This window comes from Anabas testudineus, chromosome 15, assembly GCF_900324465.2.
Source record: "Anabas testudineus chromosome 15, fAnaTes1.2, whole genome shotgun sequence".
Taxonomy (NCBI): Eukaryota; Metazoa; Chordata; class Actinopteri; order Anabantiformes; family Anabantidae; genus Anabas; species Anabas testudineus.
The window spans coordinates 7609160-7628956 of record NC_046624.1 but is presented as its reverse complement, the minus strand read 5'-3'; the positions used below and the strand labels follow the sequence as shown (position 1 = coordinate 7628956).

Below are 19797 nucleotides of genomic sequence, written 5' to 3'. Positions count from 1 at the left end.
AATAATGACGAGCGACTCTTTCCCGATCTCTCTGGCTTCTACTTCTCCTCCCGCTTCTTCCTCCTTCTGTCACCCCCTGCAGCAGGCTAGTGCTTTGAGCCACACCCTGACCTGTCTGCTGGCAAAGTCTTAAGCAAAACTCACTCAAGTGAAACTCCTCACAAGTCACACAAAAATCTACAAAAAAGTTTTTCTGTTTTAGTGAGTAAATACAAAAAGGTCATGAAATTAAACTATGAGACTTTAGTTTTAAACTAGTTTGAAAACCACAGGCGAATAAATGCTTTTTATAATATTTGGTTGTTTTTTATTTTATTTTTAGTGCTCGTATTTTGTTTTTCTCATATTTGGAATTCAAATAAAATAAATGGAAGTGACCAGATCAAAAGTGTTATTTGACATATTTCTGATCCTTAACGTGGCTCTATTCCAGTGGAGAGTGGGGGCACATGGCTGTGACTCCAGTGGACAGCAGGGCATTAACTCACTGTCCCAGATTCTAATGTCCCTGGCCCACTGAACCTCTCACAGAACTGAGGCCGCCCAAGAGTTATGACTCCTTCTGTGCACACACTCCTAACAGCATTGTTTTGTTTACACTGTACATTTTTCTGACCTGTGTGGTTGTGTATGTTTTCAGTGTGGTCCTTGTTGTGCACACCCGGCTAGTCACTCAGCGCTCTCTTTCTCCCTCTCTCTGTCTCCCTCTTTACCCAGCCGAAGCCATGGCAGCAGTGCTGGTTAAGAGGTCTGTGTATCCCATTAGGATGATGAAGAGGCCTTTCATCACTACACTCCCTCCGGCCAGCTGCTGACAGGAGCTTTACCTTGACAAGCCTCTCAAACACACCGCTCGACATGAGACAGCACCCAGCAAAGAGGTCCGCAGGCGGTACACACACTCACTGACAAACACTCACTGCTGCTCACACATACACCCAAACTCTAAAGCTCAGAAAAAAGGGGAGACTGAAATGTTTTGTTGCTAACTTTCACTTTCCATCGCATATCCATTTTTAACGTTAGCCAACAGAGTTCAGTACGAACAGGGGAGACAAGAGGAGGCTGAAGAAGACTTGACTAATTCTGACTCAGTACTCTGATCTATTTTTAATCACTGCTGCACGAGGACTAATAGTGTAAAGACCATGCAGGGCTCTGTCCAGATGGGCAAAGTAATTTTTCAGGAGAGGGAGAGCAGGAGTAAGAAGACAGAACGTGAGGACAGAGGAGAAAAGGAGACAAGAACAGAGAGCAAGAAGAAAAATATGGTGAGAACGAATATGACATGAGAGAGAGAAAAAAAAGAGCGTGAGAGAGACAGAGATTGATAGAGACAGAGTGGGAGAGAGACAGGGAGACAGAGAAACCACAGGAGCCAAGATGACCTGGATTCATAGGACCTGTATTGATTACTTAGGAATGAAAAGCTGAAGAAAGAGCTCTGCTCAGTGACTATATAGATGAATTCACTTGCAGAAACCTGGAAAGACATAAGTAGAAACAACAGACAAAACATACACATCCATAATCTAAGTATTGTAACTGCTTTTACTTAAATCTGACAAGGAGGAAGCTTGTCTGCTTAATCCACTGCTACTGTATAACGGCTGATAACGGATAAAGCACACAAGCAGCATATGGGGGAACTACATGATCTCATTTTATTTCTGTGCAGGATTTATTGTGCAATCTATGGAATGTGTATAGATGATGTATGGGAGTTTGAAACCACGCACACAAAAACTCACACACACTCCTATACACAATACAGAAGCCCAATTCCACTTCAGTAGTCTGGATTATTCCAATTCATGTAGATTAAATTTGTATAATCACTGAGAATTTTCAGCTTACAGAACTGACGTCACTCAAAAATGCACCATCAAGTGCATTCAAATGAAACATAGGTAAAACACACATTTCAAATGGTACTCTTCTCCTATCTCTGCACCTATTCTTCTATCCATTACAACACTGTCAAAAACAATAGCTGCACCAGGCAAATTACCAACACTGTTAGGGTCAGAAGTTGCGATTTAAAGTCGGCGATGAAATCAACTAAATCAATTCCTTCATGTTCACTCAACTTCAATGTGCATGAATATCCAGCAGATGTGAAGCAATATGTGAACATTAGGATTCATTTAGACATTCCCTGACATTCGTGCTTCTCACCACCTGTCGTACAGCTAAATACGAATTCAAGATTCACTCTGGTCTGTAAAACTGAAAAGAGCTGCAGTCAGGTGACTTTTTTTTATGGGTTTTGTAATTACAAGCAATCAATTTTACACTACACACAGCCATTGGATTGATTGTACACAGTTATTAATAATACCAGCTTTAACTAGAGTGCATGATCCTATAGAGTTCAGTATGTAGTGATCAAGCGATGTGACACTACCAGTTTCAAACTTTCTATTTGCTATGTTGTGATGTCTCTTGGTTTAGCTTTTCTAATACAGATGGCCCAAAGATCAACAACAGTGCAGCTCTTGAATAGCCACACTGTGCAAAGAAAAAAACAAAAAACGCAAGAATAGAACTGCTTGACCCTCATATGGCTGCAGTCAGTTGGGTCATTTGTGAAGCACAATGGCAGGCTGCAAACATAAAAGTGTTTATATCTTTCCCACAATTTACAATCTATTCAGCATGACTGACTTCACAACTTCTATTTTCCACAACAACAAAGAACCAGCTTTTGGTGTGTGTGCTCTGAGTGGATGTGCTAGAGAACATATAGGTGAGTGGTGTCTGGGTGGACGGCCAGAATACAGAAGTAATGTGGGATATTCGATGGTACTCGGTTATTATTATGAACTACATTATATGCAACACAATCATGCTGGGGTTTGAATAGTTAACACGCTACCAACACGCCATAAAACAAGCCGAAAATGACTGATGGGAATGAATTGAGATGCTGTGTGTACGGGTTCTCTTCAAATATGCAGGAAGGAAAATTTATGCCAGACACCACGACTTTATCACCTTGACAGTATACTGAAGCCAGTTAATAACACTGCAGATTCATGTTGAGGCTTCTGTTATCATTGCCCACACTAGTGCCCTCACATAAAGAGATGACACTAAAAATTATCAAGCACAAATCTGTAGGTCAGAGGTCACAGCCCTCTGTTGACTCCACATCGCAGACTTCACTCATCAATATTATAATGCATGGTTCTGCTTCTTCCTGCTACACTGATAAAAACCTGCACAGCAATCAAAGAACAGCTTGTGCTGTGACCTCACCTTTCTGTGACCCATGACATTTCACCTCTATCTGTGATAGCCTCCTTACAGGTAGCCCAAGTCTCATCTAGAAAGAGACTGTTCGTCATGGGTATCTAAATGGGTAGACACCCATGGGTAGCTAGAAATCACAAACTCAATTTAATTACCCAAAACAATTTTCTCCTATTGCATGTACAGCACAACTACTAAAGTACAAGCATATTAATACATTACACATTCTAACAGCACATCTTAATGACTGGTGAGACACTGAAAGCAATCAGTGGAGCAAATAAAAAAGAAGGGAAGGGGGAATGAAAGACACAGGGAAGCAAAGTGGATGGGGTGAAGCGAAGTAACCTGTGTGCTTAAAGAGTGAGACGATGAAAAAGAGAGAAAGTTAGCTGAGCAGAAGAGGCAATTTTAGACAGTGTGAGATTCATCGTGCCATCTTGTCTTAGACTCATCATGTGCCGAGGTGTTCCATATAACAAGTTGTGGAGATCAATAGCATCCATTTACTGAGGTGCAGCTCATCTAATCATCTGGTGCTCTGCTGCCCACAGAAGGAGCGGCGACACGCACCTGGGCCTCTGGAGGAGAACAGTGTAATGAAATGTACACTGCAGCCCGGTCTGTCTTCGAGTCCCCAACAGCTAGCACAAACACAGCCCCCATGCCTCCTCTGTCTCACTTCCTTCATCTCCTCCATCACCACATGAGTCATAAACGCTGCCCTCCCTCCCTCCTTCTTAAGCACATGAGCAGGCTCTCATATGTTGGGCTAAAGATGCATATTGTGTGGTCCATTAGGAATCTGAGGGGTGTGAGGCACAGAGACCAAAATATCTACAGCACTCTGTTTCCCTCCCCAACTCATTGACTGAGCGCCTCAGGGCAACATCACAATAAGCGCTCCTTGTCCCTGCTCCCAAATGCAATTCTATAATTCATCTTAATTGAGAAAAACAAGCAAGCAAAAGAAAGCACTGGAAGGATACAGAGTGCAGGTCGTGTATGTCTGGGACTGAGGGACCAAGTGTATGTTTTGAGTCTGTGAAAGGTGAATATAGGTGCGTACTTTAACAACAGTGTATCCATCTTTCTCCCTTTTTTTGTACAAATGTATTTGTCTCTGGGGTTGATGTAAACTACAACAAACACATACAAAAGTGTTGACTTTACGCAACAATTTGCTGTTGTGTGGCTCAATATTTGATATCAAATGTATCTATTATTATTAAGCAGTTTGACTTTGGCATAATATTTATAAAAGGTATATTTGGCAAGAAATTTAAGACAAAAACCCAGAAAATTGCATCCTCTGTGCTAATGAAGGAGAGGGAATGTATTTTTATTTTCTGCACTTAGTGTGATTTTTGTGCATATACTGTAATTTATTCAAGGGTTCTCTGGTTCAGATTCCCAAGCTTAGAGATAGAGGTAAAAGGCAGATGGTGTTTAAACACTATCTTCTAAATGCAAACTAAACACGACGTTTGAATATCAAAATGCTGAATGACTTTCAAGCCAATATGGCAGCTCAAATACAGATGGAGCTCCTGCTTTAATTGCGCGAGTATTCTTCAGGTAATTAGCAGACAATTCGTTTTTTTTTTGCCCTCTTTATGGCTCTTAGTTGGTAAATGCAAACCCCTGGTAGCTGGTTTTCTGGCCAAGGCAAACATTGTGTTTCAGGTTAAACATTAATGAATAAGAATATCCTTGTTGTTCGAGCACAAGATCAATGCAGGATAAATGCATCAAAGAAGGTTTTCTACATTGCTTGCCTTTGTGTTCAGCATGTACCTCCACAGCTCTATTAGAGGGTACATGTTTTTAGAGGATGCAGCACTGAATCATTTGTGTTTGCTTTTATTTTTTCATCCGCTTTCCAGAGTGTGTGCTATCTAGGGCAGTGGTCAGCAGTTTTAATCAATGTTCCAAACACAGGAGCACTACGGCAGTCAGGAAATCCCAACAGGACAGTAGGGAATGGACATAGCAATAATAATAACACAAAATCTAATCTGAATTATGCTCTAAAGAGATTAGGTCAGAATAATCCCCAGAATAAACACACACTGGGAGGAGGGGAGGGCGCTTGTGATGAAATGCGAGGAGGGGAGCTGCGTCGCCTCGGTGTGGATGGTTGTATTCCTGATGGTGGGATTTGTGTAAAAGTTGTGTTTGATTTTGGGTGTAAGAGTGATAATGGTGTTTATTTTGGGAAATTGGAGTATGTCTGAGGCTCAGAGAGATGCTATTATTAAAGTGGAATAAAACGCTTCCCATTGCCTGCTCAAACAAAGCCTCAGTGTGCTGAATTCCTGGATGTTTTCTATCACAAAATCAAACTGAGTAAGCTCCTAGGTGGACAGACCCATAGTAGATGTTTCCCCCAATGTCCAGTGATTGTGCAAAGCTAAGCCATTGGTCTGCAGGCTCTTGTTTCATATTTAGGTGTGGGTCTTTTCAACTACTGTTATTTTTTTGATTTTGCTCTGTTTACTGCAACGTGTCTGCTGTGCGGAAGGGGTTCAGGGATCAGCGTGGACAGGGCCAGGCAGACCTTGAGGTCACCGTCTGCCTTAATGCTGAGCAGGCTTTTGTCCAGCAGCTGCATGAGCGCACCACTCCGGGTCTATTGAGAGTCTATTCAGCAGCTTCAGCTAAGTGCAATAGAAGACCCTGGTGCATTGTCTCACACCGAAGTCTGTCTTGAGCTGCAACAGAGCGCTCACTTCATCTCCCAGTGAGTTCAGAGAAACAGTTAAGTCTCCATGAATAGGGACAGATTTACACAAGCAAAAAGACATGTAAAACACATTCAGACTGACTCCAGCTCTCCAACAGAGAACTGCGTGACCTCAGTGACCAGAATGCCAAACCGCACTGTATGACCTCTGTTTTCTTTCCTTACTCATACATTTGGATACAAACAGAAGAGAGAGGCACTGCAGGAGGAGAAGAAAACAGATAAATCTTTTCACTTCTTAGTTATTTGTTCGACGCAGGAAGTGACAATAACACATTTCGCAGAAATATTTAACACAAGCTAGTGGCTCTACTAGGTAGCTATTCCCCAATATTTACTAACTATATGATCATACTCAAAATTGCCATATCACAATCAGCAGAAAAGCCATCTGGAGGCATCAGTAGTTCTATGAACCAAATTAAGTCAGAGTGCAATGACTTTCGTGTTTAAAGTGCCTCCAAAGAGTCCCATTATTACCTTCCCAGAATGCAAATGCGCTTTAGGCCAATTAGAGGTTGAGCCAATACCAATGTAAACCCATAAAAATCCACCCTTCCATAATCATTCAGCAATATGACTCATGGGTAAGATTGGAACATCAGCCTGTAAATGTGTCATGATTATGACTATGTGCTCAAAATGAATGGAAGAGTTGTGTATTTCATTCCCACAGCGCTGGAACACAGCCACGCATATGTTAGTGTCAGTGCTTCTAATGAAATAAATAGACTTGTGATAGTACTTATTAGGCCTCCATAAGTGGCAGGTAAAGACAAGGGCCCTGTGGTGCATCAAAGGCAGTTAAATGTCTCTTTTTAGATCTCCCCCTATCAAGGGGTATTATGGGGGAGAGGGGGTTGCTTTTTTGTTTGTGGAAACAGACGCCCTCATCCAGGATGTCTCTGTGTAATTACACGCCACAGAAGACCTTCATTCCTCTCCTCTTCACAGAGAGAGATGAAAGACAAGAGAGACAGAGGCATGTAATCGCTCCTCTGACTGAAAGAGGGAGAGAGGAGGTGAGGGACACAGAGAATAGAAGGACAAAGGGATGGTGAGTGGTGGCGGGGTTTTAATAAACCTCCTCTGTCTCTTGTTTACAGAGTCTCTCCTACCTCTCCTGAGCACCCCCCCCCCCCCCACACACACACACACACACACACGCGCACACACACACACACACACACACACACACACACACACACACAGTCTCCCTTTGACTGAGGTTTTCATTATTCTCAGAGTTGCCTGTTCTTCGCCTCAGGACAGATGTGTAAATTGTTTTGCTAATGTAAGGCTCACTGCTGAGAGCTTTAGTGGAAAGGAGATTTACACACTCCACACCACTGTATAACTGTCACTCACAAACTCACGCTCACAGGAGCATAAAGAGGGACGCCATGAGCGACAGCATCTTAGCACACACGCTCAGCAGACCATGCACGCATATGTAGGAATGCATCCACACATAAACACACACACACACTCCTGGTCCTGACAGAGGTGTGGGCGGACCATGACACACACACGTAAGCGTTCCATTTCCTGCCATTCATGGTCTCCTCGCTTAAATCTAACTAAAGATCTCCCTCACCTCATCACAAAGAGCTTAAGAGCAGCATTGAAGTTACAATCTATTGCTGTTCCGCTGTAAAAGTCAAGTGTTTTTTTCTGTTACAAGCTGTATTTACTCTCCAGGCCGCAGGGGCTGAAACACCGGAAAAGTACACCTAATGATCTCCTTTTGCTTTTGAGGCTACGTATCCAGAGGATCTTTGTGTTATTTTGAATAGTATTGAGTCATACCTCTATTTTCCACAGGGGTATTACTTGATTAAAGGCAACAACAATTGTGATTCTAATTCTGGTAAATGATTATTGAATTGAATAATTTGAGGGAATAGTTCAACATTTAGGGAAAAAAGACATTTATTCCAGCCAGTTAGATGTAATTTTTTAAAGATGTACAAAAATCAAAGCACACATGACATGTTGTGGTTTTACAGGTGCTTTTGTGCTGTGCTATTTCTTATACTGAACAATGACGCTGGAGGTGGCATCTCATTTATTGTACAGACAGAATATTCTCAAGCCAATAATGCAAACAACTCACTTATTCCTTCAAGTTATTTATTAAGGAACAGCGGCAAACGTTTATTTGTCCCAGCATCTCAATTTTGAAAATTCAATCCTTTTATTTGTTTTGTGCCAGGGTTCAATAAGTGTCTTTGATTCGGGGTTGTGGCTTGGACAAAACAAAGCCTTGTTTGAACAATATGATGAACCTTTTCCACTATCTTTGACCATAAAAATAACTATAATATTAAATGGAAATGACCGTTTTTATTACTTCTAGTATTATTATTATATATTGTTTTATTATTGGTAATAAATTCTTACTTTTTTCCCTATGCTTTCTCTCTCAGAAGCTGCTCTATCTGTCTGTGTGATGGTGCCGAGGCCTCTGAGGGGCTCCAAACAACCCATCTGCCCTGGAATCTGCCAATCTGTCTGTCTGTCTGGCTCTCCACAGGTATGACTGTCTGTCCCTGCGTGATCCATGTTCCTCTTATTAAGCTGTGGAAGAGCAGGGCAGGAGCTGGCTGCAGCGTGAAGGTTGAAGCTATAGACAGAGAGACACCGCTCAGTGTTTAATGACCCACTATAACTATATCTATTCATCTCCCCTGGCAGAGCAGTGAAATGCCATGGAAATGGTCCTCTGCTGCAGATATTGCATCATGTTAAATCATAACTCTTCAGCCGACACTAGGATGATTACATGAAACATGTTTCCCCTGTTGTTTTTCGAGTTCAAAACAACACAAACAATGCAAGAAATGCTTCAATACAAATGACGTTAACCTGTAAGCATTTTATAATACCATCAGAGAGTGAAAAAACAAAAAAGTGGTAGGTACTGCTCCGCTTCCACATAAACTGATCAAGCAGAAACCTCAAGCTCATGTCTATCTCCAATCGATAAACATCTATATGGCTTTTATTTGCTTGTGCGAGGTGCTTACTCTATTTGCTGTGCCTACACACACACACACACACACAGACCCAGAGACACACATACACACGATACACCTTGTTGCTGAGAGGATTGGAGACAAGTGAAGCTGAGCAGCAGCAGCGGCGGCAGAGTCAGAGCAGAGACACCCGGAGTTAATGAACCCTCACCAGTCAGCATGGCTGTCCATCTGCTTTCATAATCCCCATAAACAGTATGCCAGGGGTGCTGTCCAACCAGCCCCCCCCCCCACACACACACACGCACACACACACCCACACACATAAGTAATCCTAAAGAAGTGAAAGAGAAAGAGTGAGGGCTGAACATGGGCTGTGTGTATATATATTTATATATATATATATTGTGTGTGTGTGTGCAGCTTTGGGTGTTGCAGGGGGAAGAGGGTAGGTGCTGATGTGTCCATTTTAATGCCTGTGTGCCTTAGCTCAGCTCACCAGCTAATCTAAGTGGAGTGGTGAGGAGAGGTGAGCGTGAGGTCGGCTGTTGAGTCCATCTGGTCAGCAGCAGGTAAGAGGCTTGAAACACACACCCACTAACACACTTGATGCGTGTGTGTGAGCTCATACACTTAAATCTAACCTTAATTACAAGCAGGTACATCTGCCGCATTAGACCAGACTTTGTCCCGCTACTTCACACATGGCGCTCATTTAAAACGATTCCTAACTCTCGCATTTTGTAGCATACACTGCGTGCACCTGGCATGGTGAATGTTCCAGGAGGACAAACCAGGTTTCCCCCCTGTGCAATCAGAACGGCTGCCAGAGCGAGAGAGATGTGTGTGCACGAGAGCTGTGCGCTGATTGAGACTGGGAGTGTGACCCCACTGTGACCCATGCAGAAAAGGGAGTAATACCTAAGTAATACGGCTGGCTTTCCATCAGCGTGCACCCATCGCACATACACACTCACCAAACACACAAACCAAGCCAAGAGGAGCCTGTCAGCCCTTGATTAAGACCTGCATCCAAGGCGAGAACAGATTCTTTACTGTGTGTTTCCCAGTCAAAGCCTCTGGATGAAAAATAAGAACTAAGTCCTGGGGCTGAAGATGAGTGGAGGAATTAAAGAGTGGATGGGTGCAGATCTCATTCTTTCACTCTTCCCTTTGCTGTGGTTGTGATCCAAGAGTGTCTAAGTAGAAACAGGGATTATTGCCCCTGCTGTGTGTGTTTGTATGTGCCTGCATATGTTCGCAATGAATCTAGATACAGCATGGCACCGTCTTTAAAGCTAGAGAGAGGGGAGGAAAGGACATGGAGACGTGGAAAGGGGAGACAAAAGTAAAAGGAAATTGAAGGCAAGCAAAAGAAAGGCAAGGACGGCACAGGAGCAAGGATTTTAAGAAATAAACAGTTGCTTCATTTAATAACATAGCAGCGCACTGACATGCAGCCAATCACACAACACCAAGCCCCATCTCCCACCCTGCCACGCTCGCAGAAAAATGCTTAATAATAATAATTCATTAAGCCTCATTCGTCTCGAAAACACGAGTGGAGAAAAAATATCGAGTAGTATAAAAGTCCTGCTGATTGCATAGCTGCCTAGCAGTCTGCAATACAGACCGAAGGACGCAAGATCATTTCCGTTCCCTCTCAGCCCGAGATATGCGCACGTAAGCTCAATACACCCGTCTCTCCCGGGAGGTCTGTGTGTCATTCCCCTGCTTTAGACACACCAGCTGCTCAGTGTGTGCTCGGCAGTGTGTTAAGAGCCCCTTCCCACCTCACACAAGCCCCACGGTGGCACCCACATCCACTTACACACAGGCATGACAAAGCTCCCCTCACTCCCTTCCTTTATCTACCATGACAACCCAAACACCTCCACCCCCCAACATTCATAAGTACCCTCAGGGCAGATGGAACCCTAATAAGCATTACACTCAGAGAAAAGGGATTCTTCACAGTGCCTTCTGAAGAGCAATTCCCAAACTCTGCCAGAGAACTCGCTTGAAAAAAAAAATGATGGAGTGAGTGAGATATGGATGACAGAGGTTGGTATATGTGAGACTATAAAGCTATAAATACACCTGATGAGACTATCAAGAGACTGAAGGAAGAGGAAGGGGAAATGGGGACAAGCGAAGGCAATTTATTAATGTGAATGGGAGGGGGGAGTGGGGCAAATTCATAAAATCTCAGTCAGAGCAACAATAGCTGCCATTGCTTTCTCTAATGCAGCACGTTTCCTCACTAGATGGAAAGTGCATTATTAACATACTTTAAGCTGAATTTTCCACTAGTTAGCCAAGCCCACGACACACTCAAACACAAACAGACACAAACACAAGCTTTAACAGATTGGCTTAGGTCTAAGCTCTGGGAGGACTTGGCTCAACTGCCTTTTTTTAAGACAAACCAGCCTCTGCTAAGAAGATGAGGGGAATCTACATGGCCTGTAAAAAAAATGCCTTTTTACATAAGGACACACGCTGAGCGGTGGGCCACAGCACAGCCAATCAAGAGCGGACTCTGCCTCTGATCTACAGACCTAAGTGTAACCACTTCTACCAAGTGTGTGTAGAAGTGTGTGCATGTGTCTATCTTGGGGTAAGGGGGTTATTCAAGATCTGGCTTGACCCCCTGTTGTGAATCCTGATCCTATTGGTCACGATTCTCAGAGTGCTGCTGAGTTTGTAAATGAAAATTCCTGCACTCGCTCAGTCACTCCTCCAAAGCAACCCAGCAGGTCTTCCACCATTATACACACAAATACTACCTCTTCATGTGGCCGCGTTTTGCATAAGGGTGTGTGAGTCTGCTTGCTGTCCTTTTTAAGTCAGATGTCTCTGAGCATGTCTCAGCAAATCGATTGTTATAGACGAGCTATAGCAAGCAGGTGTAAACGTTTCCTGTGCGTGAGTAATTATGCAACAGCAACACACACACACACACAGGCACACAAGTATGGCTCCTGTTGAAATGGCGAATGCGTGTGTGTTCTGCCCCCCTTTACCCCACACAAGAGGCAGAAAAAGCTCTGTGGAGTCTCCTATTCATCTAAAGCACAATGGAACCCCACTGAGGTTTTCTTCCTGTTTCCCTGTCTGCTCCACCCATCTCCCCTCACAGGGCAGGATGGAGGGGCAGGGGTACCCTGCCACACCAGCCCGGCAGCAACTTCAGCTCCCATCTGCTACTGAAACTCTCTCCCTCCTCCACCTTCATACCATCATCCCTCCACCCCCCTCTCTCACCCCAGTTTTTTTATTCCACTCTTTGGCTTCTTGAAGACCCGCGCTAAACTCTTTTATGTTTTTATTTAGACGCTTCGCCTTCAGCAGTCTCGGACAGAACAAAATGAATTTTCTGATTACTATTTAAAAAAACTGGTTTGACCTTGAGATAGATAACTCAAACATACATTTGTGAAATGACATCAATAGCTTTAAATGTTTGGATTAAATTGAAACATTCTTGCACTTCATCAGTGCTTTAAATGAAGGCACACCGGTATAGGAGCAACCATCTGGTGTGAGGAACAACATATTTGCTAGAATCCAAGAAGACATTACATGAAATATTTAGAAAGCTTCACTTGACAATAATTACGTACAGCATTTTGTGCAGTTTTTAAATAACTCGCAGTTTGAATTAGTTGGCCGGCTGTGTGATATTGATTAAACCATTATTACCCCAGATTCTAAATGCTCTGAGAACATATTGTCTTTGCAGAAGAAAATGGCCTGTGCTTAAAACTATATTCATCTCGAGACTGCCAATCTCTTTTCTCCCGGTAATTCCTCCTCCCATTCTCTATAGTTAGCTCCCTCTTCCATTTACCTTGCTGTCTTGCCCTCCTACAGAGCCCTTTGCTGCAGATTTATGGCCCAGTCCAACATGCACAGTATTGGTAAAGCATTAAATATGTCTACTCTTAATACTGTGAGCTCTCTCCATCGATAAGAGCCTTAATAAAAACATCCCCCTAGTGGATTTGTGTGCCTCTTTTTCACTTTCCACCCTCCGCCTCCCTCCCCTAACCATATCCTTCTCCTGTAACCACAGTTCCTTCTGCTTCTTTGCCGGCTTTAACCTGGTCCTGTTGCACATCACTTGTCTTCCTCTCATTCTTTTCCACCTACTTCTCCCCCTACTCACTGCCTCATTCTCTGGCCTGTGCCAGAGGTTTAATGATGCTTGAATGCCACTGCTGTGGAGTTTTCTTCTTCGCTCTTTTCTCATAAAGGATATTTAAAAGCCATGCCCTGAGATCAATCTATCTCAATGTGTCTCTCACAGATTCATTTCTCTTCCATCTCCCCCTTCTCTTTTTTCCTCTTCAGTTTCAGATGGATAGCATTACCCTGCGTAACCTCTCTCCTTGTTTAGTTCACACACATCCTCTGCAACATCCCCCGGCTGGAACTGGCACACTTGCTTAAACTGCCACTCTTTTATCTAGTCTATAAATGTCTATTGGTACCCTAAAATCCTTCACTACCCCCTGTAGCCTGGAGGTCAGTTACGCCAATAAGAGCAGAGCAGCTGCACCCCTCCTACTTCTTTCTCCTTTGCTGTCTGTAATGTCAAGAATTTGAGCATCATAAGCACATTTTAAATATTAACAAAGACCACTTTGCACATATGAATAATACAGAAGAGAGGGCAGTGGCTGGCCAGCGATCCCATCCCCTGCCGCCTCATGGTCATAAAACTAATGCACTGCTCCGGGACAGAATGTGGCCTGGTCTGGTCTGCCAGCAGGACTTTCCCAACGAACTAGTCTGGCCTATGGCCTGTTCCAAAGAGAGCTGTCTGTCTGTTTATTTATCACGGTGCCCAACCACCTGTCCAAATCTCTGCAGATGCAACAGCCTGGCAGCATTTTTGTTATGACTACATGTTTCAGAGACACGTTAATCTAATCTGACGTCTCAATCTGTTGAGCATCTTTGAAGCCAAATCTACTTGAGTGTCTGTTTGAGGTTAGCTTTGTTGTCAGCATTCTTTTTCATACATTGAAAATTCAGATTTAAGCTGTCGGAAAACTGCAGTATTCCTTTGACCAATCTGTAGAGCAGGGCAACAAATATTTCAGGAGCCTTTTACTTGCTCACATGTAATATTGAAGAACACGAGTCTCCTTGCAGCCTCAGCACTGATATTCACGAGCAGGAGGAATCCCACACTGAACAAATGAGACAGCACATCCCAGAGTGTCAGTATTCATGCAGCCTTCTATGGGAGTGTCTGACATGGTACGCTGCCTAACTCTGAACACTCATCGGCCCCTTCACTAGCCTCGCTCTCGACCTAGTCCTGTCTTGACCTCCCTGTCTGGACATTGGTCTCCTGGCCCTTCCCCCTATCGGGGCTTATGTGGCACCTGGTCATCTCCATTTAATCCTGATGTATCACAAACAGTGCCTAAACACACGTATGCCGTATGCCGCTTTTCTAACTCCGATGAAGTCATTAATAATGACACATGGAGGGAGAGGCAGTGGACAGCAGGATGGTTATTCCAGACAAGTGTTCCTGGCAGTCTGGGTAATTAATGTGTATGTCAACACAGAAAGAGAAGCAACACAGCAGAAGTGTGAGCTCAGCACATCAACAATACAGGCAGAGAGCGAGACAGAAGGGATTTGAGAGTGGTGGCCTAGGAAAGGTATACACACAATAGGAGAGAAGATAAATGCAATCTGTCTGCCCTATCATGCATTCCCTAAATATATCTCTGCCTTCCTCTTTCCCAGACAGAAACTTTACTGGGGCACACTGAGCTATTGTATCCTGGTGTCCCCCTTCTCCTGGCTCTGCTCCCCTAACAGGACCTCACTGCAATCCTCAACTGTTCACATCAACATTTCTCATTTCTCATGCAAGGATTTCAGACTGGTCCACAATTTTAATAAACGTAAGCTGCTTTTCTGCTCTGCCTGTTCAGGGAATAATACACACACAAGGACCTTGGGAGGTGGCGTGGGCTCTCATTCACATTCAAGGAAATGGGCACAGAGCTGGACAGACACTCAGTGTGTCCTCCAAAATATTAGTGCTATCATTAGGTAAAAACTGGACTTGTTCAGCACAAGGTCAGATTTATTTCTTAGAGTGGTCTTTTAGAAAAGCCTGTGTAGATACTGCACCCATTGTTGTGCACATTGTTCTTTTCTCTGCTGTAAACCAGTCTTAATCCCAAATCCTCAAAACCCTGAGATTCCTGCCTTGTATTTCAATCTGATCTTGCAGAGAGGGTGGAGGAAACGTCCAGTGTCGCCTACCAACCAGGCCCTGCTGGGTAATATCATTCAATTCATCTGCAGATGCACAGTGTCACAGTGGTGTCCAAGTCCTGTCCCATCAGCTCACCAACAGTGACCTGCCCTGTGTGCCAAGTGAGCTGCCTGCAGTCTTTGATGGCATTAACACACTGTGCACCTCCCTGATAGAAGTCTGCTCTTCCCTGATCAAAGCCTACAATGTTCAGACTGCAATTCTATGTCTAATAAAATAATCATTAAAAAGATATAAATGGTTTATGATCTACTGAGTGAGTTCAGAATTTCAAAAACAACTTGTACATCCACGCTTAAAACAAGAGTCACTAAATTTAGGTGCCGTATCTCAAGGAGAGAGAGAGAGAGAGAAAAAATGAAAGAATATCTTTCCCCGAAGCACTTCAAGTGCGCTGTCTTACTTTTCACAAGGCTTTGCCTTTTCTTTTTTGGAGAGGCCAAGAAGACACGGAGCAAAACCTTAATTACTCCCTGCGCACCGGGGGAGTTTGATTTTTCCGCTCCAAGTAGAAAAGAGGAGCTGTGAGCTCTCTGAAGGCTGAAGACTTTGCTGTGGGTAAAAAAAGTGCTTGTCAGCAGGCCACCCCAGACCCCCTGCACTGTTAGGTGTACGTGAATATTCCCGAGGACCAAAAATAATAAATTCAATGTAGCTTGAAGTTTGGGGAGTTTTAGTAAATAAAAGTCAAAACATCCACGTAACTAAATAAAAACAAACAGTGGCGTCTGTGCGCACACGTGTTTTGTACATGTCATGTAACATATGAACGGTATTTCCTATGTATTACAATGCAAACTGATCTTTAATTTCAAAACTCACCTATGCCAGACACCACGCATCCCCCGACCAGGAAGAGAAGAACCAGAGGACCGAGACCTTGGTCACGCGCTACCCGAACAGAGAGCATCTTTTCCGGCTACGCTGTTGCGAAACGTCCCGGTTTGTCCACACAGCGTAGCCTGCGGTGCTTTCGCCACACTAAGTCGGTCTTGTCCAACAAAGTCTTTACGCCTGAGAGAAAAACGGAAATGCCAGCGGGTCCAGTAGTTGATGTTGGATGTGGTTGTTTTGGTAAATAGTGACTCTCGACTGTCAAACGCCAACAGACCGCAGCACTCACAACACATCCATCCCCGAGCAGCTTGTGAGCGTCTGAGAAAGACTGAATGGGTGTGATTTCCCTCCTCAATAAAAGTTTGAAGAGGTCCGTGGTTCTCACACCCTGTGGTTACAAAGAAATGATTTGTCAGGACTATTCCTGTTAGATTTCATTGTCAGTTCCGCCTGTGCCCGGCTCGACCGGGAACCAAAAGCGCAGAGGTGCCACAAAAGTCACCTAAAAGTTTGACGCATCGCCGACGAGAGGAGATGTAAAACTAGAGTCCGACTCCCAGCGAAGAGAAACTTGTTCTGCGACCACAAGATGATGCTCACTGCAGACTGGACCCTCGAATCTGTTCCGGACCCCTGGGTATCTCGCCTCGTTCCCGTCCACAAGGTGTAAACAAGAACATGGGGATCAGCGCGGAGTACAATGCCAGCCTCAGGACTACCAGTCCCCGCCTGGCCAATCATAGACCATCCTCCTCCTCCTCTCAGAGTGAAGGCTGAACAAGTGAAGGTAAACTAGTGGCAAGCGAGGAGGAAATAGATGGGTGGGGAGAGATAGAAAACCCGGACCACAGGGCGCAGCGCGTCGCTCTGGATTCAGCAGGCACCAAGGTGTCACAGCACAATCTATCTATCTATCTATCTATCTATCTATCTATCTATCTATCTATCTATCTATCTATCTATCTATCTATCTATCTATCTATCTGTATTATTCTCATATCAAATCTCAGATTCCTTTATTTCCTTGGCGCTGACTATCATGAACAGTCTGTGATTTTACAAAACAGGTCCAGAGCACCAGCGTCTCTGGATGACATTTTACTCCCGGTGGCCACAAGAGAGCACCCTTTCATAAACGAGTCTCTCCCCACTGAGGCCGAGACCTGACTGTATCTTCAGCAGCAATCTTCTTTATGAAAGTCGCTTCCTGTATGACTGGATGGTGCTGATGGTGTCTGATTGGGAAGTGGGCGCCACAGGGGTGGGGGCACGATGGAGAGGTGAACACGGCTTTGGAGGTTGGGTGTTTTAATGATGATTGTTTTCAAAGCAGTGATTGAGAAGGTAAGTACAAATAACAAATAATACCCACAGAGCACTGGACTGGACAACAAGTCTGTATGAGATGAGATTAAAAACTGAAGAAATGAGTGAAGAGCTGTGACAAGCGCACATGCTTCCACATAAGTCAACATGTGGTGGTCTGATGAGGATGGAGCATGATGTAAATCATAAATCAACTCATATGTGAGGGTTTGGACCGACACGTTATAACATCTTCTCCACCACCATCATCAAATGAAGGGATATCTTTTGGTAGAATGGTGCTCACCCCTTCAGTAAAGCTCGGCATATTTCACGCAGTTCTGGAAACTTAATGTTGAGTTTCCTTCCAATGTGTCACCCATTTGCAATATAATTTGGTAATAAGGAGCATAAAACAAGCATTTATTTCTATGAAAATGTCACAGGTTATTACTTTCAGCCTTTCTGCAACAGTACTCTCAATGGGCAGTATCGCTCTCATAATGATTTTATCATTCATTCCTTCTGTTGCTGAGTCACATCAATGGTCAATGGAGAGATGGAGGGTTTATCCCTGAATGACTTGCACCTCACGACTGCATAAACACTTAAGTGTAAATTGGTTGTGATTAAATAAGATACTTAAGAGTAAAGCAGAGTGAAGCCCTGAGTTTGAAGCATGGGGTGAGGCAGACAGCAAGCCACAATGTATGCACGCATGCTGCTGAGCCTAAAGCGAGGCCCCTCTCTAAGATGTGACAGTATCTGGCAACAGAACTGCATTTCAGTACTGTGCTCAAATCCAACTTCAAAGGTCATAATCCATCTGGACAAGTGATGATTCCCGGTGGCTTCCTTCCTCCGATGACAATTAGCCCACGCGGTTTCCTGGAGCACAAAATACACTCAGGATTCTTTATATATTTTCCAAGTCTTTGCTGTGACTGGCGAGAGAGCGAGAGAGTGAGAGTGGTAGGAGGAGAGCGACAGAGGCGGTGAGAGCGAGAGAGGTTATGCGTGAAATGGAGTTCGCAGGTTGTGCTTGAGACAGATTTGTCTCATAGAGCTGCAAATTCATTTTCTGTTTACATGTCTGTGCATGCCATGCTTCGTGATTATGTTTCTGTACCTGTTCTATTGGTCTGCTCAACATTATGGTATGCTGAATACATATTTATATCCTCCTCCTCGTCGTACATGTTCAAATCTTACCACTTAGCAATGATTTGGAGCACTTTGGAGTGATGAGCTTGTTCAACAGTTTTATAGGGAGCGACACATCTACCTTGATGAGGTTGTGCAGCATATTAAAATGTTGTAAGGTCTAATTCGACATATTGCCCCATCTTCCCTCTCTCCAACACGTACTGTATCCTCAATTATTACTGCGATGATGACAATGTTGAACTTGCCAAAAGTTATTATTTTGTTCTGCCCTTTGCTAAGACTAATTGAAGATATAAGTCAAGGGCACCCAATGGAAAGCTGGGGAGAGGAGAGCCATAATCGAGTGGGATGGAACTCATATGCGGTGCACCATACAGAGGAAGCGACAATGAGAAAGCTAGGGCTATTATTAAGGCATAATAGGTTATCCGCCAAGGACTGTTTAGCACCGCTGACTCTCGGTTGCTTTGTGTTGTAGGGTTGACATAAAAACGATCAAACTGCCTATCTCTGTAAAACAGAGGGGGTCTAAAAATAGGAGACATGCTCTAGAAGTTTCTGTGGAGATAATTGAATATTATTTTCAGGAATGATTAAGTTGACCTATCCAGTAGACTAATTATTTCTTGCAGGCCAGAGGAGAACTTGTTTAATACATTTTGGTTTCAATGAATAAGGGAAAATAAAGCAACCAATCTGGAGGCTTTCTGCTGACCAAGAAAACATCATCCATGGAAAAATGAATAATACCCATCATTACAGTTTGGCTTCGGGGATGATCACAAATTTATGGTATCTTGCAGCATTTTCAGACCGGTGTCCTCTGTCAGTTCCTTTGGAATGTGTTTAGAGTTTCAGGCCGTCCAAAACCACACAGAAAATCCCCCTATTTTCTTACTATTTTCACAAGCCATGAAAAAAAAAAAAAAAGGTTCTGTGTGCCAAGGTTTTGCAAAATCTCCCTCCACCACAATGCAGCAACAGAGATGACTGAAATTCCCAGTTGCGTGTGACTTTCAACAGTAACATGTAATTTCAAGAAACAATGCGCTTGTTTAGAATAATAGTGCAAAGTCACTGAATACATTTACTCATGTACTGTACTGAAGTACCATTTAAAATACTTCACTTCAAATATCTTCACTTCATTACAACATACATACTAAATATATGATCATCTTAAAAATGATTATGAA

General features: G+C 43.6%; 1 protein-coding gene across 3 annotated transcripts in view; it reads right to left on the bottom strand.

Annotated features, from left to right (window-relative positions):
* Nucleotides 1-16888, bottom strand: part of unc5b (unc-5 netrin receptor B) — a 41797-nt gene extending 24909 nt beyond the window's left edge. For all 3 annotated transcript variants that reach the window (XM_026356400.1, XM_026356401.1, XM_026356402.1), the window contains exon 1: nt 16115-16888. In XM_026356400.1, the coding sequence (XP_026212185.1) occupies nt 16115-16202 (88 nt within the window). In that variant the 5' untranslated portion in view covers nt 16203-16888. The remainder of the gene's footprint in view (nt 1-16114) is intronic.
* Between the last annotated feature and the right edge of the window lie 2909 nt (nt 16889-19797).